This window comes from Mus musculus, chromosome 12 (assembly GCF_000001635.26).
Source record: "Mus musculus strain C57BL/6J chromosome 12, GRCm38.p6 C57BL/6J".
Taxonomy (NCBI): Eukaryota; Metazoa; Chordata; class Mammalia; order Rodentia; family Muridae; genus Mus; species Mus musculus.
In genome coordinates, this window is record NC_000078.6 from 19,501,642 (window position 1) to 19,527,409 (window position 25,768).

At 44.5% G+C, this 25,768-nt stretch overlaps 2 protein-coding genes across 4 annotated transcripts in view; both read left to right on the forward strand.

Annotated features, from left to right (window-relative positions):
- Positions 1-24,893, forward strand: part of Gm3973 (predicted gene 3973) — a 36,315-nt gene extending 11,422 nt beyond the window's left edge. The window contains exon 4 of one of the 3 annotated variants that reach the window (XM_011243935.2): positions 24,328-24,893. In XM_011243935.2, coding sequence (XP_011242237.1) covers positions 24,328-24,481 — 154 coding nt within the window. In that variant the 3' untranslated portion in view covers positions 24,482-24,893. Of the gene's footprint in view, positions 1-3,071; positions 3,290-3,752; positions 4,072-24,327 lie in introns of those variants that run through there. The other 2 variants (XM_011243938.2, XM_011243936.2) reach the window with 2 other exon arrangements.
- A 75-nt stretch (positions 24,894-24,968) lies between these two features.
- The window catches only part of Gm6943 (predicted gene 6943), a 37,548-nt gene continuing 36,748 nt past the window's right edge, over positions 24,969-25,768 (forward strand). Inside the window, exon 1 of the mRNA XM_017315301.2 lies at positions 24,969-25,202. The gene's annotated coding sequence lies outside the window, so the exon portion shown is untranslated. The remainder of the gene's footprint in view (positions 25,203-25,768) is intronic.

Sequence of the window (25,768 nt, forward strand, 5' to 3'; positions counted from 1 at the left end):
ATCATTGAGAAGAGAGGCCCCTTCGTCTTGCAAACTTTTTAAGCCCCAGTACAGGGGAATGCCAGGGCCCAGAAGTGGGAGTGGGTGGGTAGGGGAGCAGTGTTGGAGGAGTGTATAGGGGGACTTTCAGGATAGCTTTTTAAATGTAATGAAGAAAATATCTAATAAAAGGTTGAAATGTAAAAAAAAACATACTGGAGAGAAACTCTATGAATGTAATCAATGTGGTAAAGCCTTTGCAGGTCACAGTTGTCTCTAGTATCATAAAAGAACCCATAATGGAAAGAAACCTTAGAAATGTAATCAATGTGATAAAGCCTTTTCTCAAAGTTATTGTCTCTATAATCAATGTGGTAAAGACTTTTTACAACTTTATAGTCTCCATTATTTTTAAAGAACACATAGAAGACAGAAACCTTTTAGGAAGGTAATCGGTGTTGTAAAGCATTTGATGTCACGGTCATCTACGATGACATAAAAGATCACATACAAGTGAGAACCCATGTCAGTGTTTTGAATGTAGTAAAGCCTTTGCATGTCATAGTTCTTTAGGCATACACAAGACAAACCGCTAGGTGGAGAAACACTAATTTAAATGTTTGCTTTTCTGAGAGTTGGTTTGGTCATGAGATCTGTTCCTAGCCATTGAAAGGCTGAGGGAGAAACCTTCTGAGTATATTTAGTAAAGCCTTTGCACAATTTTGTAGTTATCTTCATCATGGAAGAATTTTAACTGGGTAGAAACATTGTGAATCTATTTAGTATGGTGAAGCTTTTTCATTGAGCTTCTTTTTATGTATATTCTTCTTTATATGAGACTATTCGTACTGGTGACAGATGCTATGAATGTCAGCAGTGTGGTAAAGCCTTTACATTGTTGGGTCCAGTCAGGTTCAACACAACTCACACTCCACGACAATGCAAAGGATAAGAATTTATTGGGCTGGGTGGTGGTGGTGCACTCCTTTAATCCTAGCACTTGGGAGGCAGATGCTGGCAGATTTCTGAGTTCGAAGCCCGACTAGTCTAGAGTGCGTTCCAGGAGAGCCAGGGCTATACAGAGAAACCCTGTCTGGGGGGGGGGGAGAAAGAACTTATTGGAATTAAGTCACTACTTATCAGTGAGAGACAAAAAAGCATACTCAGAAGTTTATCTTCAAAACCCCACCGCCCACACCCAACCTGAGACAGAAAGTTGTATAGCTTTCAAACACAAAAACCTCAAAGTCCTGGGCCAACTTACAACTACATTTTCTCCCAAATCAAAACTTATTTTTATTGAATGAGTCAATAAATGGTGATTGCTAACTCCTTGTATTTTGTTGTTGTTGTTGCAGCTGAGGGTGGTGTTGGTGTTGAGCTGTGTGTGTGCTTTCCCTTCTTTTGTAGACAGTAAGAGATTATTTACTACCCGTGTTTTCATGTGTATCCTTAACTTTCTCGGTTAGATTCTACCTCTATCTCTTTGTGTTGGTCTGTATGTTTAGAGAGAGGTTGTTTAAATTTGAGTTTATTGTGGACTATCTTAATTTTTCCATTTATGGTGTAGTCATTTTTTTACGTATCAAAATCCAAGCATCTGTTGTTTTGTGGCACATGTGTACAAACCCTTCTGGCGTCTACAGACTCCAAGGAGAAGACATCTGTGATCTTAATAGATCTTCCTTTATGTTTTTCCTGGCTTTGTACCTTTGGAGCTTTTAGTATTCTTTCCTTGAACTGTGTGTTTTGATTATTACACAAGGAAGAGACTTTATTTTTTGGTCCCTTCTGTTTGGTGTTTTGATGATTCTTGTGTTTTCTTTTTGTTAGGAAATTTTTCTTCTAGGATTTGGTTGTCAATACTTTCTGAGACTTTGAGGGAGGATTCTTTTTCCTCTCTTCCTAAGTATTCTTATGTTTAGTCCTTTCACAGTGTCCTGGATTTCCATGATATTTTATATCAGGAAGATTTAGACTTATCGTTTTCATTGTCTGATTTACCCATTCTTTCTATTGCTTATTCAATGATTGAGATTTTTCTTCCGTATCTGTGTTCTGTGGGTGAACCTTGCCTCTGTAGTTCCTTTTTGCAGTCCTAAATTTTTATTTCCATTATTTCCTAAGATTTAGTTTTCTTTTTTGTTTCTATTTCCACTTTTATGTATTGAATAGTTTTGTTTACTTCACCCGTTGGTGTGTTCTTTCTTGGCTTTATTTATAGGAATTTTGGCTTCCTCTCCTTTTTGGTTTGTGTTTTCCTGGCCTTCTTTGTGGCATTCATTGATTTTCTACAATTTTTTTCTGTTTTCCTGGATTTCTCTAAGTGATTTGGTCATTTCCTCTTTAAGGAACTCTGTCATCTCCATACATTTGGGGTTAGAGTGTTTTTCTTGTAATGTAGCTTTGTTGGAATATTTAAGACCTTCTTTGACAATATAAATGAGCTCAGAGTCATTAGCCAGAGAGCGATAAATGCTGGTCCTTATTACATTATCGAGTACCAATGTCATGGAATGGAATGGCTCTATCTAAGCTAAGTATTCAGCTTAGATTTAATCAGATGTGTGATTAATTCCGAGGTTTTTCTTTCTCCTTATACTGGACAGGTAGCCAAGTGAGGCACTTTTTGAAAGAGTTACTTTTTGTGAGACACCTATTTTTATCACTATCCTTTGAGTCACCATTAAAAAAAAAAGACCTGATGGTGACAGGGTGAGCAACTTTGTAATTTTCCAGCGTGTTTATTCATGTCAGGTGAATGAAGACAGACCAGATTGATAGATATGCAAATTGGGGACTTTAGCTTGACCCAAGCAATATTGAATTTCTGATTTTGGAGATATGTCCAATGTATCTTTAGGGTTTAGTCAGCTCAGATGATTATGACACAGGCCATTGGCTGTAGTTGTGTGTCATGTGACAGATCACAGTAACTGATATTACACACAGGAGCCAGGTCAAAGAGTATTGAATTAATGCCATTTTTTTTCTGCCAGATAATACAAACACATATATGTGTGTGTGTGTGTGTGTGTATTCAATTATGTTTCAATTTTTCCTTTTTTAATTAATTTTTTTATTTATTTAAGTACATCCTGGTCCTGTCCCATTGTGGACAGAGAGACAAGGCAGTCCTCTGTTACACATGTGCCTGGAGTAATGAGCCACCCCTGGATGCTCCTTGGTTTTTGGCTGGGAGGTCTGAAGTGTCCAGGTTAGCTCACAGTTTTGTTCTTCCTATCTGGTTGCCATCCTCTTCACCCCCTGAAGTCAGTACACTGACCTGTCCTTATGTGACATTTCCCCCTACAACCAATATATCAATATATAGACATATACATAGATCTATATATTTCTATATCTATTCATCTCTATATCTATATATCATCTATAGATCTTCAATCTATACATCTATATGTCTATATATCACCCATATAGACATATAGATCTATAAATCTATATATCTACATATCTATACATCTATATGTATATATCTATACACCTATCTATACACTATACACTATACATCTATATACATATATCACTAAATCTATACATATATCATCTATATATTCATATAGATATAAATCTATATATAAAAGTCTATATATCTATCTATCCATCCATCCATCCATCCATCCATCCATCCATCCATCCATCTATCTATCTATCTATCTATCTATCTATCTATCTATCTATCTATCTATCTATAAGTCTGTGTATATGTTTCGCTTGATGTAGCCTTGTCTAAAAGGACTGTTATGTTCTAGGTTTCAGACGTTCATCCTGAGAGGAAACAGTACGAGTAACATTTGATCTAATACCAGATCCTCGACTCTGGACCCATATTTTACGATAATTTTGGGGATTATGATTACGTCATTCCTACCTCCTGTGATCAATCAGTAAACACATATAATGCCTGCAGCTGGCAAAAGAAAGGTTGATGGCATTTCAGTTCCCGGCCTTGGCGTCTTTGGAAGAGACCATGAAGGAGAGGGAAGAAGAAGCAGGAAAAAGGTCCCATGGGTGGATGGATTGGGAGAGCATGGCCAGGAGGGCAAGCCTGAGAGTATGAGCAGCCTGGGCAGAATATGTCAAGTGAGCCGGGAATGGTGGCACTCACCTTTAATCCGAACACTTGAGAAGTAGAGGCAGGCGGATTTCTGAGTTCTTGACAAGCTTTGTCTACAATGTGAGTTCCAGGAGAGCCAGGGCTATACAGAGAAACCATGTCTCAAAAAAAAAAAAAAAAAGAATATGGCGAGTGATATCTCACAGTTCTTTGTAAAGAAGTAGAGAAATTAGCATAGAGGAAAGGTATGTGCCCCATGATGGTGCTTTACTGCTTATAATCATTATTATTATTAATCATAATTATTATTTCTTATTTTATTATTTGATATTATTTCACATTATTATTGTTTAATATATTATATCATATTAATATTATTTCTTATTTTATTATTTCATATTATTTATTATTACTATTTCTTATTATTAGTTTATTCTCTTCTATTATTATTATTATTATCATTATCATTATTATTATTATTTAATACCTCTATAATTTATGTGGTGGTAAGAAATCCACAAATAATATTTACCACAACAACTTGGCTGTAAAAACAGCTTGTGCCCAATGACTGAAATGCAATTGAAAGGAAGATGTGGTTTTGTACACTTGTAACCTCAGAACCCAACAGACAAAACAGAAACATGGCCAACACTTATTTTCTTGCGATAAGAAACAGTTATTTTCTTCAGAGGAAAAAAGTTCTCTGGGATCTCTGGTAATAAGGTCACACACACACACATACCTCCACACAAACATGCACACATACTACATACATACATTCACACATACACACACACACACACACACACACCACACATAAACATACATGCACCACACATACACCAAACACACACATAAATATGCCCCCACAAAAACAACCACACACATATATGCCACTTACATACATTCACACATACACGTGCACACACACCACATACTTATATTCACACACATATACCACACATACACATGCACACACACAATGTACAGCCACACACATACAACACCACACATACCCCCACACAGTCACATACATACCACATACATTCATTCACACATATACACATACACCATACATACTTACATTCACACACATGCACACACACATACAACCACAGCACATGCACACACATAACATATACATACATTCATACGCATACATACAAACACACCACACACACCTCCCTTTTTGATTCTGGTTCATTTTGCTTAACAATGATTTCTAGTTCCTTCTGTTTCTGTGCAAGTATCATGATTTCACTTTTCTTCCTGACTGCATGAAATCATGTCATGTGTACACCCTGTGATCAATTTGGTTAACAAGAATGAATGCATAAAGCAGGGCCTGGACTGAGGAATTTGCATTGGTGTTCCACATAGCCAAGAGTGACAAGGCATGTCCCAGAGTCTCTTCTCCCTCAGTGAGCCCCTTGGAGCATGGCTTTTGGCCAAGGTTGTGGGGAAGGCAGGATGAGGAAATCAGTAGCTGATATTGTTTGTATACCTACTTGCCTGGTGATTTCTGCTGCAACCACCAGGTTGTGTGTCTGATGACCTTCCACAGGTTCCACCATTTGCCTGCACTTTGACCCCATGAGTGTGAAATCAGAACTCCTGAAAGCTATTGAATCTGGGGGCTTTGAGACACTTTGAGAAAATATGGACAAGGTGGAGCACGGGGTATCCGAGGTCAGTGAAGCTGGTCTGTATACATTGTAGAGGACATGGATCTGTGAACCCAGAACATGCAGCTCAAAGCATGAATGCTGTGTAGGCTGTAGACTGAGTGAGGGCAATGATTGTCCATGCTACAGATGCCCCATTCTGGTGGAGGGTGTTGTCCAGATGAGCCCAGGGAATATCTCTGTGCCTGTCTCTCAATGTTTCTATGAATCTAAAACTGCCCTAAAATAAAGTCAGTTAAAAATACATATGGGACCCAAGGAGCTAAAGGGGTTTGCAGCCCCATAGGAGAAACAATATGAACCAACCAGTACCTCCAGAGCTCCCTGGGACTAAACCACCAACAAAAAAGAATCCCATGGCTCCAGCTGCATATGTAGCAGAGGATGGCCTAGTCAGTCATCAATGGGAAGAGAGGCCATTGGTCCTGTGATGGTGCTATGCCCTAGTATGGGAGAATACCTGGGCCAGGAAGCAGGAGTTTGTGGGTTGGGGAGCATAGGAAGGGGGGTAAGTTATAGGTGATTTTCAAAGGGGAAACAGGAAAGGGATATTTGAAATGTAAAATAATGAAAATATCTAATAAAAATATGCATATGTGGACTGGTGGGGTGGCTCCATGCTTAAGAGTTCTTACTGTTCTTTGAGCAGACTCTAGTTCATTTCCTCCCGTGTTGAGAGGCTCACAATCACTGGTAACTCCAGCTCTGTGTGAACGGGTGCCCTCTTCTGGCCTCCATGGGCACCTGCACTAACATGCATATTCCCACCCTAATGTGCACATATCTGTTAGGGAAGTGCATGGCTTTTCTAGTCCAGATCTTGGATTTTTGGTCTTCGTCTGAATTCAGGGGTAGTCCTTTGTAAAGCACTTTGTTTATTGCTCCTGGTTAGGCACTAATGCAAGGTAATGAATGAAGTGATGCCCTCTTGACTTCATGGTGTCCAGTCAACCTGGCTGGGTGGGAGGAGGGCAGACACACAGTCCTCACCCCTACCCCCAGTCTGCAGAGCAAGGGAAGTCCTAGGTCCTCCTGCTCTTTAGAACACACTCTGGGACAAACCAGTGCTTGGTTCAGGAAGAACATTGCAAGTATGATCATTGCTGTGAATGGAGAGACTGCACCATAAGGGGAAGCAGAGACAGTGCTGTAGCTTAGGAAGAGAAGTTGTGCTCAGGTGACAGGACTTTCCTGTCCCATTCTGACTGCCACTTAGCTCTTGAGTCAATTACTAGCCTCCCTGTGAGCCCCATCTTCCCTCTCGAGGAAATGGAGGTAACACTGGGCCTCCCTCCTTGGTCTGTCCTGAGGATCTCAGGGGACAATGACAGCTTTGAGTGAGGTACAAGACTATTTAGGAACAGTCCCATAATACTGTTCACTGGGAAGAGGCCTCCAGTCCCCATGTTGGGTACAGACAGGGAGGAAACGGATGGCCTTCTGAGCTGGCTCTACAAGGGTGGCTAAGTTATATTCATGATGCTGAATGTGTGTATCTTTGACCAGATTGGTGATGGTAGTGTGCTGTCTGAGTTGGGATATATTTTTACTCCATGTGTACATCTTCTTTGTGCCATTTTCTGAGCCAGCGAAGCACGTCTGGGCAATATGGGCTTTGAGGAAAAGGCCTGGCTTGGGTCACTCCCAATAAGGTCCAGAGGGTCTTTGGGTCCCCTCAATAGAAAATAGACACAATGGAATATGGTGTGCACTGCTGGGGCTAAAGAGAGCAGTTCCTGAGTCTATACGACTGAATGTCACCTGCATACATGCCTCCAGGGTCCTCGACTCCAGGTGCCATCCATGCACAAGTGTATGGTAGGGTACAGTCAAGCCTGGAAACTGATGTCTGGAAGCTGGAGCAGACAAAGAGGTCAGAGGAGTACAAGTTCTAGCCTATAGTGCCTCTTCTCATCCTGAGGCCCTTGGATGCTTTGGTGTACACCCAGTGACTCCTCTGTAGCCAAACACACCTCGCCACTGAATGAGGAGAGTCTGGGTCAGATAGTTCTTAATCTTATGTCAGAACTTTGCTATGGGGTCAGAAGTCAGAGGATGATCAGTAGAAAGATCCCTCTGATGATGGGCACCGCCTCCATTCTCACCCACCTGCCTGTGGATGAAAGCATGTACAAGTCTGGGGCACAGCCTGTTGCCAGCTGTCCACTTTGGTAGGCCATATGGCTGTGCTCAGCGTGTATTAAGAATATGCTCTGTCCCTAGTGAGCTTGAGGGCTCTGGCTTCTAATGGCAAAGTAAAGCAAAGTAAAGCCTGGGCCTTGAACTCATTATAATATTGGAAAAAGTAAAGCTGGAAAGAGGTTAGGCTTCGAAGGTTGTGTGTAGAGGCTTCCCTTTTCAACCAGGTATTCCAGGAAGGCTAAGAGATGTAAGCAGGGAGAGAGCCTGAAGAAGGTGTGGGAGCAGAGGCCCAGTGGCAGCCGTAGGGATGGAGACAGAAGCAGTGGTCATATTTGTGGCCAGAGAGGATGGGAAGATGGGTCATTCTGATGGGGTTGCAATGAGTCACAGCCTATAGCTCAGAGCTCAGCATGTACTGAGTGACAACTCAGTGGTAGTAGATAATGACCTATTCCCTCCCTCCCTAATTTCCCCACATGTTCCTGCTTTCTCTGTGTCATAGGGACTCACCTCTGAGCACACTGAGGCTTCCTCTGAGCATCCATCTTTCCTGTCCACCAGTCAGCATCTTCTCCATCTGCCCAAGGTTAGGGTCATTCGCTCAGCACATCTTCAGGCCAAGTCCATTCATACTTGGTAAAGGTGGCTGGATGAATGAATGAGCAAAGGATTCGTATTCCTGTGTGTAAGAATAGCGACCTCCCAGGGGGGATATCTTCCGGAGTCCTATGTGGTACTCTAAGGAGTCCTCCTTCTAACAGCTTTTCCTCCTGGGCTATCACTGGAACCAGGAGGGGTGGGAGCCTCTGTAGTCAGTGAGGTAACACATCTCTGTGTTGGGGTGGGGTGTTCGGGTGTGTGTATGTGTGTCTGTAAACTTTACAATGCGTATGGTATGAAGTGTGAGCCACTGCCTAAGGGTCTCTAACCCTCACACTCTAATTCCCAAGCAGTAGGCATGGACTTCCCAGGATACCTGCTGCCATGACAGAAGGGGCCTTCCTCCTCCTGAAACCCCACCCCTGTGTCTAGCAAGCCGTTGGTGCTTGGGCCCCTGTACTAGACCGGCCCCTCAGCAACAGGAGCCTCTGGGGTCCCTGCCCTGATGTTTGCCTGGCTACATCCTTCCTTCCATCCCCTTATTTCCTCTTTGAAGTACAGGAGTTAGGATGTCACTGGCCCTACCCAGGGATGCTTCCAGATCACAGTGACCCCAGGCTCTTTACCAGCACAGAACATGGTTTTTAATGCCACTGCACTAGGTGTGACCTGCAAGAGAAGCTTTTCAGGTTGATGGCTTCCCTCCTCACAGGGTGCTGTACTCAGATGGAGCTCATTGAGGAAGCCTGTGGTCTTTCACAGTAAAAATCCTCCAATGTCCCCACCGAGCATTTGCCTGGTGGTTCAGTTTCTCTGTCTCCTCATAGCTTCTGTTTCCCTTCCTTTCATAGAAATAGGCTGTAAACTCCACACACAGGGACCTTCACTCTTGGTTTACAGCTAAGGAGACAGGACTCAGAGAAATCAAGGTAGCAAGAACATATGGGTAGAAGGGAAGGCTGTAGGCAGGGAATGACCCAGGGGCTACCAAATCTGCTTGTCTCATTAAAGCCTGACACAGTGAACTGCAGTTCCTTTTAGAGAAGGACATACATAGGTTCAGTCACGAGCAATGAGAGATATTCTACCCTGTTCTATGCTAGGACTGCCTCAGAACCCTTGGGTTATTGCTGGACCCTCCCAGGACTGTTGAGTGCTGGCCCCTGGCCAGGGCAACCTCTGTCATTGACCATGCAAAACCAGTCTTAGAGGCCCCGTGCCATTCCCCTGGCTACTGGGGAAAGGCCATTGCTGACTTCTTGGCCTGCAGCATCAGAACAGAGTTGATATGACCTGTCATCCCAGCCAATCAGGAGCCCATGTGTGAGTCATTCAATAGCTGGCTCAGGGACCCCAAAGAACCTGCTGCATCAAGCCTGGGGCCAAAGTGCCAACCTGAGCCTCGGTGTTGAGCAGTAAGGCAGAGAAGCCTATTCTGGCTCAATCCCACTAGGACTGACTGCACAAGACGTCCATCTGTAGAGGGACTGGGGGAATGAATGGGAGGCCTCTGCCCTCTCCTGCTTGCAGCAATGTCTTTCATATCCTTCAAAAGAGCACTTAAGGCATGCCGTGTTCCAGTAATTTCAGCAGACTGAGGAGTGTCTTGATTTCAAGGCTGGCCTGGGATGTATAGAAAGACTATCATAGCCAGATGGTGGTGAGGCTCTCCTTTAATCCCAGTACTCATGAGGCAGAGGTAGATGGATCTGTGTGAGTTCCAAGCCAGCCTGGTCTACAGAGGGAGTTTCAGGACAGCCAGGGCTACACAGAGAAAAGACTGTGTCACATGAAAATGGGAGGGCGGTGGTGCATGGCTCTAACACCAGCCCTTGGGAAATCGAAGCAGGAGGATCAAGGAGGTTCAAGGTCATCGTCCTTTACATAATGAATTCAGTGTCCAGCCTGGGATACTTGAGACCCTGTCTCAAAACCACAGGGTGTGGACTCAGCCCACAGGAAGAAGACTGTTTGTATAACACAGGTGTCTGTACCTCTGGCTCAGTCTTGAGCTTCTACTGTGCAGGCGAGCATTGATTGTATCCTGATATTTGAGCATGCTAATTTCCTAAGGTTTCCGTAAAGCTGGACATTAGGTGAGGAACATGAGGGCCTGGATCTGCCCTGCCTTTCATGTCTTTCCAGCTATCCCCATTGCCAGTTCCTAGTCTGCTTGGGTTGGTCATCTTGGTTGTGCTCCATGTTAGCTGGCCGACCTCTGTCCTCGTGTGGATACTATCACTTCCTCATTGGGCAGCTGTTGTGTGCTGCAGGGCAGTGAGTTCTCCTTAGCTCTGGCCCTGTCACACACCCACAAATTTCTTTTTGCTTTCCCCTCCTCCACCGCTGGGAACTAGCTCTCCAGACATCCTACTGGTCCCATAGAGAAGCAGAGGCCTGTAAAAGGTCTGGTCTTGTGATGAGCATCTTTGATGATAATGACCTCTTGGGAAGGAACAAGAAGCCTTACTTGGGACCCCATAGCTGGATTGCTGTCCAAAAGGAGGGACATCAGCATCTGGCAAGTGAACAACCCCTAGTATGACACATATCTGAGTGTCTATTCTACTGTCACTATTGTGCCAGAATGGAGCTTTCTAGAAGACTAATTCACCCACATCCCTCACATTCCTTCCTGAGTCCCTAACCCTGGAGGTCACAAAGTGTTTGAGCCTTCAGGATAGGAAGAGTTTCTTGGGCCTCCTGCTGAGCCTCTGAAATGTCATGTAGCCCTGACTCACAGTTATAAACAGTGTGTGTACCCTGCCCTGTTTGGGGGCACTGTGGGGGTTCACGGTGGCAAAGTATTAAATGCAGAAATGCAGGAAGCCACAGTCTAAGAGGTGGAGTGCTCCCTGTGTGTAAGCATAAGGACCTGGGTTCAGATCCCCAGCACTCGTGTTAAGTGCCACATATGTCCTTGTTCGCTGTGACCCTGACACTGTGGGATAGAGACAACAGGAACCAATTCTAGGGTAGTTCTGGCCAGCTAGTCTAGACAAAATGGTAAATAGTACTCTCTGGGTTAATTGAGAGGCCCTGACTCAAAAACAGGGGCAAGACTCTGAGGCCTGTAGACCTGTCTCTGTGCTTACAAACAACTACTACTGTTTCAGAGGACCTGAATTCAGTTCACAGCACCCACATCTGGCTCTGTGAGCCACCAGTAACTTCAGTTCTAGAGCCCTGACTTTTTCCCGCCTCTCTAAGCATACACACACACAGACATACATGTGCATAGAATTTTGAAAGTCTTTTTTAAAACAAAAAAGATAGCTGGGCAGTGGCAGCATACAACTTCAATCACAGCATTCTTGAAGCAGAGGCAGTTGGGTCTCTGTGAGTTTGAGGCCAGCCTGGTCTACAGAGTGAGTTCCAGGATAGCCAGGGCTACACAGAGAGACCCTGTCTTGGGAGAAGTGCAGAATAAAGAAAAGCAAAAAGAAGGAAAAAACATTCTCTTGTCGACCTCTGTATCCTGCATGGGAAAGCATGTGTGTGTGTATGAGTGTGCATGTGTGTGTGCATGAGTGTGCATGTGTGTGTGCATGAGGGTGCGTGTGTGTGTGCATGAGGGTGCGTGTGTGTGTGCAAGAGGGTGTGTGTGTGTGCATGAGGGTGCATGTGTGTGTGCATGAGGGTGCGTGTGTGTGTGTGCATGAGGGTGCGTGTGTGTGTGCATGAGGGTGCGTGTGTGTGTGCATGAGGGTTTCCAATGAAATGCTGTCCTTTGTAAGAGTTGCCATGTTCATGGTGTCTGTTCATAGCTGTAAAAATCTAACTAATATAGTGTGCAACATACACACACACATACCTGCACACACACACACACACACACACGAAAAAAGAAGAGAAGAGAAGAGAAGAGAAGAGAAGAGAAGAGAAGAGAAGAGAAGAGAAGAGAAGAGAAGAGTTCAGTGTCTGATCCTGAAGCCCCTACCAGACAGGGCTTAGCCTATAATATTCTATCAACTCAGAGGTTCTTAGACATGCCACCAGTCAAGAGATTGAGGCTGGACCACTGTGTATCTCGAGCTAGTATCTCACCAGCAAGAATTCACTCAGACAACCCGATTCTTCTACAGCAAAACTTTATTGCTTCATCTGAAGGAAGACCCCGAACAAGGAAAATGGTGCTGCTTATATACCCCTGAGTGTGACGTGTCAGCTCCTGATTAGCTGCTCACTCATCACCCCACTACTACACCCCGGGGTGGGCAGTGACTTGGCACCAATTTACTCTTGCACCTGTGCACATTACTTGTTTACCAATTAGGCACAGCGGAGGCCAGCGCCATCTTGTAATGGCGATTGCTCATGGCTCTCCACATCTCCTCCTTTTTATTTTATTAAAACGCAAGTCACTCTTTAATGGATGAGGATAGAGGTCGAATTACTAGTGTGCAGAAATAGGGGCCATGTACAGGATTGACTCTTAAGCTCACAGGCTTTTACCCCGAGCAACCCTGACCTGCTCCCATGCCGTTTTTCCTGGGGGAGGGACACTTGGACACTCAACCCTCATGTAAATCGACTTGTCTTCTAGGAGTGCCCAAACCTCTGAGCGTCTCCTATGCGGTGCTTAGCCCAACAATCCATAAGAGTCAACGACCTACTCACTCGTCCTTGTGCAATGAGTCTAGCCTCTAGGGGTGCAAGAGCTGAGTATGGCCTAGGGTGAGCTTTAATTGTTGAGTCTCTCTCATTTTCCGCAGAACCGAGGTGTGCAAGAGCAGAGAACTCAGATGCCAATTAAGACTTACGCATGGATAGCCAAATTTCAGGGGAGGTCCCTTGTTCAATGGCTGCAAGTGCTTGAGCAATAACGACATTGTCACGATTTTGTTGGGTTCTGAGCTTGCAGACCAACCAGAGCATGAACACAAGCCCACAGCAGATGGCAGCAGCAAACAAAACTACCCCCACCCACTTCTTAAAATAAGAAAATGCAGATGAAATCCAGGAAGAGAGGCCCTCTGTCAATGACAGGTCTACTCGCGTCGAGTTGATCCTTAGAACGGCCACTCTCAGGGCCTCAAGTGTCTCATCGAATCCTTCAGACCAATTTCCTGCAAGATACAAGGAGAGCTGTCTAGACAGATTAGCTGCATGAGTAAATTTTTCATATTGAACACTGGTAATGCACAGAGCACCCAATTTTCTTTCACAGCCCAACTGGGCCAACTGGTATAGAACACTTATCTATTTCTCAACCAGATTGAGGCGCTGATTCAAAATCATCAGCCCTCCCTTCAACTGGGCACTAGCAGAAGTTTGGATATTGATGGCATCAGTCACTTCGACTGAAAGCTGATTTAATTTTGTGCCTGTTTGGACCGTGCCAGCCATAGCGAACCCTGCGGCTGTAGCAGTGGCTGCACTGGCAGAAATTGCTATGATAACGGCCGCAGTAATGCCAAAGTCTCTTTTTTGTCGAAACAAAGATAAGGTGGAAGGTGTTTCCACTGGAACAGGGATCCAACGTGGGATCCGGGCCACCATGGCGCGGGTGTCCTTTGTTGCATCCCAACATTGAGAAATCCAACAGGAATTAGTTACACAGTTTTCAAATGAATCATTAGATAGAATAAACAAAAACAAAGGAGGATAGACACATACTGGAGTTGATATATAGCTGATTTGATTAATTTGTGTCTTATTTAAGCCCAAGATCTCTTCAGTATGAACTATATTTTTTTTGTTGGACTATATGCCCCAATCAGGGTATAATTGGAGAGACCATTGTAAATGGCCTTTCCTACGGCACCTTCTTTTAAGAAAACAAGGGAATTAAGATCTGTACAGCTTCCATTAATCCCACAAAGTAGCCATTTGTGGTAAGGGTTCAATCTGCGGTCCTGCAAGAAGAGGCCTGTTCTCATTACAAATTCTTCATCAGCCCCAAACAACATATTGGGGGAGAAGGTAAAATATTTGTGCTCATCAATCCATCTGGCTACAGATGACTGACAGTCTGTCCATGGCGGCAACTCCCCTTCATCCTCTCTACCACAATGGGGTGCAATCCTGGGTTGGGGAGGATGCTCCGACTCATTCCAATTAGGAGACGGGAATGTGCTGTTTAGCCAAACTGTCGATTGCCACCAAAACCATGTAACATGAATAGTACTATCTCTTCCTTTTTCTCGGGTTTGAGTGAAATTTACAGTCCCACTCTCCCTAAATGATCCTATCATACGGATACTGAGCTGAATACAATCCCCCTTTTGTGAAAATTGAAAACATAAGGAACCCTGTTCTTGGAGGGAGCGATTTTCTCCTAATGGGACCCGTAAAGGGTCAAATGGCAAATATGGTAAATCCAGTTTTTTATTAGTAGTAAAGAATTTTGGAAAAACTACAGCATCATGGTGAACTGGCATTGGTTTAGGGAAACCCGAGAGAATGGCCCATCTCTGTTTGCCCATTATACTAAGAACCTGAGACAAGTTCAATGTTGTCAGGATCAGAAGCAGCCCTCGGGAGATCAGCATCTTCCACACCATCCTTGATGAATATCTTGCGGGTGAGTCGTTCCGGGAGCCAAAATGGGTTGTCTTCACTCTGTGGAAAAACACAGACAGCTCCCCTGGATCTTATTAAAATAGGATCTGGGCCTTTCCACAAACCAGTTAAGACATCTTTCCATTTGACCATTTCTTTTGGTCTATCTGGGTCTGAGCTATGTCGATCAGCTGCAGAACGTCCTTGCTTGTAGAGATTCAAAAAATTAAGTGTGAAGAGTGCCATAGAGACAGCTACTCTTGGCACTGAGGGCAGAGTCTCATCAACTACTCCCCACTTTTGACTTGAGTGTATGGTGGGCACGTTCCACAATGCCTTGTCCTTGAGGATTATAAGGAAGGCCAGTCAGGTGAGTGACATCCATTTGATGAAAAATTGCTGAAATTTAGCAGAAGTATATGCTGGCCCATTATCCGTTTTAAGGATTTTGGGCTTGCCCCAAGCACTCCAGGCTTCTAAGCAGTGCTATATAACATGAGAAGGTTTTTCACCTGTTAAAGGTGAAGCAAACATTACACCAGAGCAGGTGTCGATGGAAACATGTAAATATTGATTTCTCCCAAAGGAGGAAACATGAGTGACATCCATTTGTCAGACCATCTGACACCTCGGGGATTTACCCCTACATGAGGAGTAGGCAAAAATTGACAACAGTTTTGACACTGGGTGACAATGTCACGAGCTTCTTTTCTGGTTAAAGTGAAACGGCGATGCAAGGTTTCAGCCGTCACGTGGAAGCGTTTATGAAATTCCCTTGCAGCCTCTGCCTGCGAGGACAGGGCAGCAGCCACGATTCTAGTGGCTTTGTCTGCTAAGTAATTTCCATGAGACATGGGGCCAGGAAGGCCAGAATGAGCCCTAACGTGAGTAATATAGACAAGATGCCTTCTATGTAACAGGGTTGATTGAATTTGTTGAAAAATGTGAGCAAGCTTGCTAGATGGTTTAATCAAACCAGCAACTTCAAGCATATTAACTGCATTAACTACATATAAGGAATCAGATACAATATTGAGCAGTCCTGGGAAAGTATTAAGGACCTCCAGTACCACTAAACACTCTATAACCTGGGGTTATGTCTCATTATATTGCTTGGATTTTACTTGGCCATTTATTACATATGCACCTATGCCAGATTTGGATCCATCTGTATATACTACCACCCCATCTGCAAGTGGGTGTTTGGCTGTAATTACTGGAAACACTATGACTTGAGTTAAGGCAAACTGCAAAATTGGATGTTTAGGAAAATGATTATCAACTCGTCCTGAATAAGAGGCAACCAAGACTGCCCAATCATCAGTCGTTGCTGCCAAGGTTTGAACCTGAGCAGAGGTATAAGGCACAATTAGCATATGAGGTTCTTTTCAAAAATGAGTAATGGCAGCTTTTATTCCCCGATGTGCAAGTTGAGCAACTGCATTAGGATACCATTCAATGATTTTTGCAGGGGAAGCATTAGGGTGGACCCACAATAAGGGCCCGTTTTGCCATAAGACTGCTGTTGGTAACTGCCCGGTTTTTAATACGCATAATTCGAATGATTTCGACTCATCAATACGTTGTAATTGAGCATCTTGTAAGGCCTTTTATATAGTTTGTAAAGCTTGACATGCAGCTGGGGTAAGTGCTCTGTGGGAGGAGATGTAAGTATCTCCTTCTAATATATCAAATAAAGGCTTTAACTCTGCTGATGGAATTTTCAAAAATGGTCTCAGCCAATTAATATCTCCCAGCAATTTTTGAAAATCATTTAAAGTGTGTAGTTGATCTTTGCGAATCTCTAATTTTTGAGGAACAATTTTGTCAGGATAAATGTGTGACCCTAGGAAGGTTCCTATTTGAGCAACTTGCACCTTTTCGGTGGCCATCTGTAATCCCCATTGCCCTAATGTCTGTATTAATATAGGGTATGCATCTTGCAATAACTGTAAATCTTTATGGCAAATTAAAATGTCATCCATATAAAAGTGCTACAAGCAAGGATGGAAAATGATTTCTAACTGACTTAAGTGCCAATTGCACATACAGTTGACACATGGTAGACTATTTGCCATCCCCTGAGGCAGGACCTTCCATTGGTATCTTTGATCAGGTTCTAAGTGATTAATGGCTGGGATGGTAAATGCAAATCTTTGTCTATCTTGAGGGCACAGAGGTATAGAGAAAAAACAGTCTTTAATATCTATGATTATAATCTCCCAATTTTTTGGTAAGGCAGAAAGCAACGGTAGCCCTCGTTGAACTGGCCCAAACAGGCGCATTTGTGCATTAATTGCTCTAAGATCATGTAATAAGTGCCATTTGCCAGATTTTTTCTTGATTACGAAAATAGGTGTATTCCAGGGTGAGGTAGAGGGCTCTAAATGACCCAATTGTAGCTGTTCAGAAATCAATTTTGTGGCTGCTTCTAATTTTTCAGAGGAAAGAGGCCATTGAGGAACCCATACAGCTTCCTCTGTAAGCCATGGATGGTATGGGCATGGAGCCCTCAACAACCCCTAGGAAAAACCCAAACCTTGTCTCCCATAATTACCTTCTTGAGGGATAGGTTCAAGTATACCCTGCTCTGCTTTCCCTAATTCCCTTCTCTCTGTATAGCCCATTTCTCTCATCATTTGAACAGCTTGTGGCGAGTATTCATTAGTCAAGGTCATTCCCATCACCTGTAAAATATCTCTCCCCCAGAGATTAACTGGAAGTGGAAAGACATAAGGAGTGAATTGTCCCATTTGACCTTCAGGTGCTTACCAGCTCAAAGAACTGGAGCTAATAGTGGGGCAGGACTGATAGCCTAACCCTTTTAAAGAGTGTGATGACTGAGTGACTGGCCAGGCTTTTGGCCACCAATTTGGCCACCAATGGGAAGAGATAATACTTTTATCTGCTCCTGTATCTAAAATCCCTTTAAACTGTGTCCCTTCTATAACTAACTCTAAGGATGGCCTGGAGTCTAGAAGCATTATTAAGTAAGCAGAATCATTTCTAGTAGAACCAATCCCTCTGGCAGTTTGAGGGACACCAGAGGAGGGAAAACAGCCATGTAGGCTTGGAAAAATTATTAGTTGAGCTATTCTATCCCCTTGTGATATAGAAAAGACCCCTTGAGGGCAGGAACAGAGAAACCTGAAGTTTCCCTTCATAATCCTGATCTACGACTCTGGTATGAACAATAAGGCCTTGTAAGGTAAGGGAGACCCGGCCCAATATTAGGCCAACACTTCCAGGTGGCAGAGGCCCCTTAAAGTCAGTAGGAACTGGCTGCACCCCCATCTGAGGCATCAGCATGAATTGGGTGGAGGCACGGAGGTCCAATCCTGCTGAGCCTTCTGTTGCCCTGCGGACCGTGGTGTCCACCTGTTGCCCATCGGAGTCCCATATGTTTTGGGGCCCTGGGACTTGGGGGCCCGAAACTCGTATTTTGAAACACCCTCATTCTCATTGTCTACCTCTCGAGGGAGTCCTGGCTGCAAGAGCCTACCTCGTACATCCCTGACTGAGCGACACTCTTTGGCCCAATGATATCCTTTCCCACACTTAGTACACAGACCCGGCACTCTCCTTTTAATAAGGGCTCTGCAGTCCTTTTTTAAGTGCCCTGGTTTGCCACAATTAAAGCAAAGTTTGAGCTCAGCTGTGTCCAGGCACTTCTGCCTTTGTAGAATGGCAGGTGCCAATCCAGCATTAGTGAGCGGCCCTCCAAGCTCATGGCAAACCTTTAACCAGTTCTGCAATCCCTTGATTTTTCTAGGTGTAATTGCTAATCTGCATTCCTGTGTAGCTTGTTCATTGACCAACTGTTCAATTAAAGGCATAGCTGCTTCTGGGTCTCCAAATATTCTCTCTGCTGCTTCTGTCATTCTAGCCACAAAGTCTGAGAACGACTCCTGTGCACCTTGGATGATTTTAGTCAAATGTCCGCCTGCCTTCCCCTTCCTGGAGAGTGCCTTCCACACCTTAACAGTGGCAGCTGAGATCTGGGTGTACGCTCCCCAGTGGTAATTAGTCTGATTAGCAGCGTGCTGTCCCTGACCTGTAAGCAATTCAAAGGTCCATGTTCTTTGGTCCCCTTCCATGGCGGCATTGGCCCTTGCCTGCGTCTGGCAGAAATCTTGCCACAACGCTTTCCACTCGAGATACATTCCCATATTCAGAACCGCAGCTTTCACTACCGTCGTCCAGTCTCTGGGAGTCATTGCTAAAGCAGCAAGCCTTTTGACTTGCACTACAGTAAAATTAGCATTGACTCCATAGTTATGGACAGACTCAGTGAGCTCCTTAATCTGTATATACTCCACCGGAGTGTGAACGCGCTCGCCCTCGGCGCCTTCAAAGACCGGAAACGCTTGTTGCATTTTTCTTTGTTCCTCTTTTGGAATAAACAAGTCTGAATAGTGCCTCTCTGCGCAAGGCGGCCTCTCCGCGTTGGGCGGAGGTACACTAGGATCCTGAAGCCAACGGCCCGGAGACCGAGCAGCAAGCTGACTTTCCTTAGCTGCTTTTGGCTTTTTGTGTGACTGATTAGCTCGCCTTTCATCTGGCTGGTACCTTTCTCCCTCATAGTGAGCTGCTTCCTCCTCCAAGTCTGTTTTCTCAGAAGGGCTAAGTTCCTCATCCGATTCTGAGCTACTAAGAGCTAGTCCCTTGAACTCATCTAATGGCGGGTAGAGTCTCCCTCCCCTAGGGGCCTCCCCAGCTCGAACTTTCTTCCTCTCTTCTTTTCCATCCTTCCTTTTAAACTCACCCCGGGCATGCTTTCCTGTAATTCTCTTTTCCTTGGGCCCAAGGTCTGTGGAAAGGCCTGTTTTCTTAATAGGTGCACCATGGTTCCTTTTAACTCCTAATCTCTCTCCCCGCTCTGCCTCTGATAGACTGTCTTGGATTTCGTCCAGCACTCTCTGCCCTGCCCTAACCATTTGTTGGCATTCCGCGTCCTTTAAGCACAATCTTATCAGCTTCCACAACTGCATGGTCCCTGCTTTAAGTTTACCGTTCTCCTGTTCCCTAACTAGATCTCCCTTGAGTTTCTCCCAAGAGGGGATAGTTAAGGACCCTGAGCACACATACCACAGCGCTATGCGATCTATCTTTTTTACAAAACCTTCTAGTGTCTTAGTGGCGATTTTCAGGCCACACTGCCTCAAGACCAACCAGAAGGCAGTCACCACAGAGTGGGAAGCCACCATACTGACTGCTTGCCTTTTTACTAACCATGCCTGACCGAGACTGAGCACCAGTCAGCAATTCCACTGGTGGAAGCAGTACGCAATCAAAAGAAAAAGAACAAGCCCTGTAAAAACAAACAGAAAGGCTTATAACGCTGGAGAAAGTTCAAGACTTTGCAGAGCATTAGTGTCCCGTAGTTCTGAATCCGCCCCGTGAAACGGGGGTGTCCCCTTTTCAGCGCCTGGTGATGGTATGGTCTCGGGTTTTCAGCACCACTTATCCCGAGCTAGTATCTCACCAGCAAGAATTCACTCAGACAACCGGATTCTTCTACGGCAAAACTTTATTGCTTCATCTGAAGGAAAACCCCGAACAAGGAAAATGGTGCTGCTTATATACCCCTGCGTGTGACGTGTCAGCTCCTGATTAGCTGCTCACTCATCACCCCACTACTACACCCCGGGGTGGGCAGTGACTTGGCACGAATTTACTCTTGCACCTGTGCACATTACTTGTTTACCAATTAGGCACAGCAGAGGCCAGCACCATCTTGTAATGGCGATTGCTCATGGCTCTCCACAACTGTGAATTGGGTATGCTTCTTCTTTGAGTAGAAAATAAAATCTAAGGGGACTAGGATCCTGGAGAGGGGGTTCTTGTTGTCCACCCTGTCAAGCTCAATGTCCAGTGAGCAAGGGAGAGGATGGCTGACTAGTGGTTGAAGCCCAGGCTGTAGGTGATAAGGAAAGAGAACCCTAAACCTTGGTAGAAGCAAGGCTGTGAGGTAGGAAGTATGTGTAGCAAGAAAACAGAGGATCTGGCATTCAGCCATCACTAGGGGACTTAAGAGAGACTGCGCCCTTCTATGCAAGTCCTCCAGGACCTTAGTTCTTTGTTTCAGTTTTTTTTTTTGTTTCGAGACAGGGTCCTCTCTCTGTAAACCAGGCTCGCATGGAGCTCAAAGTTATCTGGCTGCCTCTGTCTTCTGACTGCTGGGATTAGAGCTGTGTGCCAGCGTCAAGGCTCTGTCTCTATTTCTTGTTCCTGAAGCCCCTCCCATACAGGGCTTAGCCTATAGTGTTCTATCAACTCAGGTTCTTAGACATGCCACCAGTCAAGAGATAGAGGCTGGACAACTATGATTTGGGGATGCTTCTTCTTTGAGTAGAAAATAAAATCTTAGGGGACTGAGAACCTGGAGAGAGAGGTCTTGCTGTTCTTGCAGAGGACCATAGTTCAGTCCTGTTCCCTACACCCACATGGTGGCTCACAACTTCTGTAACTCTAGTTCCAGGGATCTGACATACTATTCATGCCTCTGCAGGTACCAGTCAAAATGGCAATGTATTATATAACAAGAAAAACATTTGTAACATATTATATAAGTACATATTCTTAAAGCTTTGAAAGAGAAAAAAGGAAAAGAACTCATGGACAAATTTTGACATTTTTAAACTGCAAATGATCTTTAATCCCAGCACTGGGGAGGCAGAGTCAGGGGGATTTCTGAGTTCGAGGCCTGCCTGGTCTACAAAGTGAGTTCCAGGACAGCCAGGGCTACACAGAGAAACCCTATCTGTAAATCAACAACAACAAAAACCCTGCAAATGAGCCAGGCTTTGTGGCTCACACCTGTGACTGTTAGACAGGGGAGGCAGGAAGGTAAGGGTTCAGATCTTCCTCAGCTACATAGTAAGTTTGAATCCAGCCTGAGCTACATGAGACCCTATCTCAGAAAACAAACAAATAAAATTACAAAGGAAAACAAGACAAAAGGTCCTACAAGGTACCTGTCCATCCAGCCAGTTCCTCACTTCAGTCAACTTTACCTTCCCAGTAAGTTCTTCCACAGGAGGCCTCCACTCACAACCACATCTGACCTGCTCTAACAGATGGCAGCAATCACCACATGCCCTTGTGCATAATCTTCTTCCATTTGTAGATCTCTCTGTCTCTCTGTCTCTGTCTCTCTCTGTCTCTCTCTGTCTCTTTCTGTGTGTGTGTATGTGTGTGTGTGTGTATGTCTGTATGTCTATTAGAGAGAAACAGGGTTTCTCTGTGTAGTCCTGGCTATCCTACAACTTGCTCTGTAGCCCAAGGTGGCCATCCTTGAACTCCTATCTGTCTGCACTGTCACTGAGTGCTGGGGTTAAAGGCATGCACCACTACTGGCCTTCCTGTTCTCTCTTTTAATATAATATTTTTAGACAAGGTCTCATGTAGCTCAGGCTGGCCATGAACTTGCTATATAGTCATAGATGACCTTGAACTCCTGATAATCCGGCCTCCACCCTCCAGTTCTGGAATTACAGATGTGTGGCATCCGGCTACCTCAGTTGATGATTATTTCTGATCAAGATACTTTGGACATTTGAGTTGGTTGTTTGTAAAAGGGAGGGCGTGTTTAGATAAGTAAATGTGTGCTTTGAAAGGCAATATCAAGCTGCCATATGTCTGTGTTGGACAAGAAACTTTAAATATCTCCTATTCGTGTAGATTAAGTAAATAAAATATGTACATAGAAAGCTAACAGCCTGGGAAAGAGGTGAAGAAGACAGGGGCTGGAGCAGGTAATACTGAGTGCATGTCTCACCTTCCTTAACAGGACCTAGCACCTAGTGCATAGAATTCATAAGCCTCTGAGCAGTTCAGATTGATTTCCTTTGGGACTTAGGTAGAGGAGACTCACCCACACTAGTTCTTCACATTTCAAAAATAACTGAGCTATGCAGGTGAGTTATTGTGAAAGAAAGAAACCAAAATTGAGGTAGCGAAGTGAACGAGTATTAATGTCCAGTGGCCAGTCATTGCAGGATCCCACACTTGGGCCTTGTAGGAGACTGCAGTGGGGTGTGCTGGCCAATGGAGCACAGTTTCAGTTGTTATCATTCACATGGACATTCACCAACCAATTGATGCCAATTCTAGATCTCCCTGGCAGAACAATATCTCATAGGTATAATAAAGAGTGGGGACTCTCATAATGTTCTCAGGTGTCTCTTCTAGGGTTAAAACAGCATGGCATGTGCTGGTAACTTCTCCCAGTATTATATGAAGGGGGACATGGAGGTCTTGGGGGTTCTAAAAGCTCCCTGTCAACATGCTTCAAAGCTTTAATACCTGGGTCCCCTTGAAACCCTACTTACCCAGATTAACCCAGAAATCTTGGTAAGAATGGGGTTTTAAAATGTCATTTATAAAATTAGGGTTGCATGAAGTTGAACCTTGAAGGACCAAAGCCATGTTCCTGTTTTCTGCTATCATCCCTGAATCCACTCAGGACGGGTGTCAACCTAGTTCTAAATTTACCCTAGCTGTGTTAGCTGTGAATTTGAACCACTAACATCCACGTACACAGGCAAGATTTATTTACTATGCAGCATCAGCAAATGTATCTGTGACAAGGAAACAAAAATACACACCAGGTCCCCAACGAGAAAAAGAACTAGTTGTTCAAAGCGAAGTGTCAGGATTGGGTCCATGAGACACCTTTGCCCCAAACTGATGAGCTGAGGGGTTTGTCTCAATCCTGACTCTTGTTTAACCCTTACAGGACATTTGACAACGCTTCATTCCACTGATTTTAGGTTGCCTCTCCCTGTCCCCTTATACCACAATTCTGCATGCATGCTCCAAGTAGACTGTATTTAGCCATAAAAAGATATTCTTTCTGTCTTTCCTAGAGTGTTCTGGGTTTTGCCATGTTATATAGAACCATTTTGTACCTCCTGAGGAGAGCCATCCTAGAAATGCTAAAAGTCAGAGCTTGCACTATCATGGTCTTGAGTTCTTCTGGCCCAGAAGATCTCAACCTGTGTTATCATAACCCCTTTGAGGATCGAATGGCACATTCACAGGGAGTTACCTAAGACGCTCTGGCATATCAGATATTTACATTATAATTCATAACTATAGCAAAATTACAGTTATGAAGTAGCAACAAAAATGTCTTTATAACTGGGGGTTCACAACAACATGAGGAACTATATTTAGGGGTTACAGCTTTAGGAAGGCTGAGAACCACTGCTGTAATGGGAGTCACTGGACATACAGAGGATATTGCTTAGCCAGTATGGTGGTAGGGTGTGATAGGAAGCCAGACTTGGGGTTTCAGGTATTGACAGCTCACCTTGTGTCTTGGCCTTGCAGGTTCAGTCTCCACTGCCAGCTGCCATGGGCAAGCAGAACAGCAAGCTGGGTCCTGAGGTGCTGCAGGATCTGCGGAAACACAGGGAGTTCACTGACTATGAGCTTCAGGAGTGGTACAAGGGCTTCCTCAATGACTGTCCCACTGGCCACCTGACTGTGGACAATTTCAAGATCTAGGCCAACTTCTTCCCCTACAGAGACGCCTCCAAGTTCGCTGAACATGTCTTCCACACCAATGACACCAACAGTGACAGCTCCATCGACTTCCAAGTGTTCATCATTGCTCTGAGCATGACCTCTCAGGACAAGCTGGAACAGAAGGTCAAGTGGGCCTTCAGCATGTCTGACCTAGACAGCAATGGCTACATCAGCTGCAGTGAAATGCTGGAGATAGTGCAGGTACCTGCACTTGACAGGGCCTGGCGCATGGGGAGTGCAATGATCCAGGACCCCCATCCCCGGCCCCGTACACCAGGACATTCCTCTACCCACTGCTGCCTGGTGTATGGTGTACTAAAGGACTGCATCTTTGCAGAGAGTAACAATAAAAACCATGCATCTATCAATTGCTTGCTGGACATCCGGCCCCAGCTGAGCTCATCCATCAGGTTTATTCACACAATTCTATAAAATGGGTCTTTTTTTATTTTCAACCTCTAATGAGATCTGAGGCTCAGATAGGTGATTAAGAATTGTCAAAGCAAGAAGTGGAAAATGTCTCAGTGGGGAAGAACACTTGATACCCAGCATGAGGACCTGAGTTCTGATCCCAACACCCATGGAAGAGTCAGGAGTGGCTGAGCATGCCCGAATCCCTAGAACTAGGGGACAAGTGAGTCCCAGAAGCTTGCTGAGCAGGCAGCCTACCTACAATGGTAAGCCCCGGCCAGGTTCAGTCAGAGGGTAAAGGGAATATTGTGAACACCTGTATTCCTGTTTGGCCTCTGAAGGGGTGGGTGTTCATCTGCACACACATTAGCTGTCTATAGGGCTTCCTATAGAAATAAGAATGACACAGTAAAGCATGAGTCAGCAGTCAGTTCTTCACAGGAGCTATGCATATGTGCACCCTGCATCCTTCCTGCTCCATGCTCTAAACCATCTCTGTATTTGGTCCAGTGAGCTGACTCTCTGGGTAAAGGTGCTTGCTTCCAAGCCTGGCAGCCTGGGTTCAATCCCTAAGACCCACATGGTAGGAAAAGAGAACCAGCTTTCACAAGTTGTCCTCTGAATTCCACATGAGATCATCTCCCCCAAATAAATAATTACATACATCCATAAAATAAGTAAAGTAGTTATATACAGTGCCTAATACAATGACTATAGATGTTAATAATAATTTGTATTATTTGGGAAATAACAAGAAACTGTGTACCTCCAGTTTCATTTTCTAGACTATTTCCCACCTGTAGTTTGTTGAATCTGCAGATTCAGGACCCAT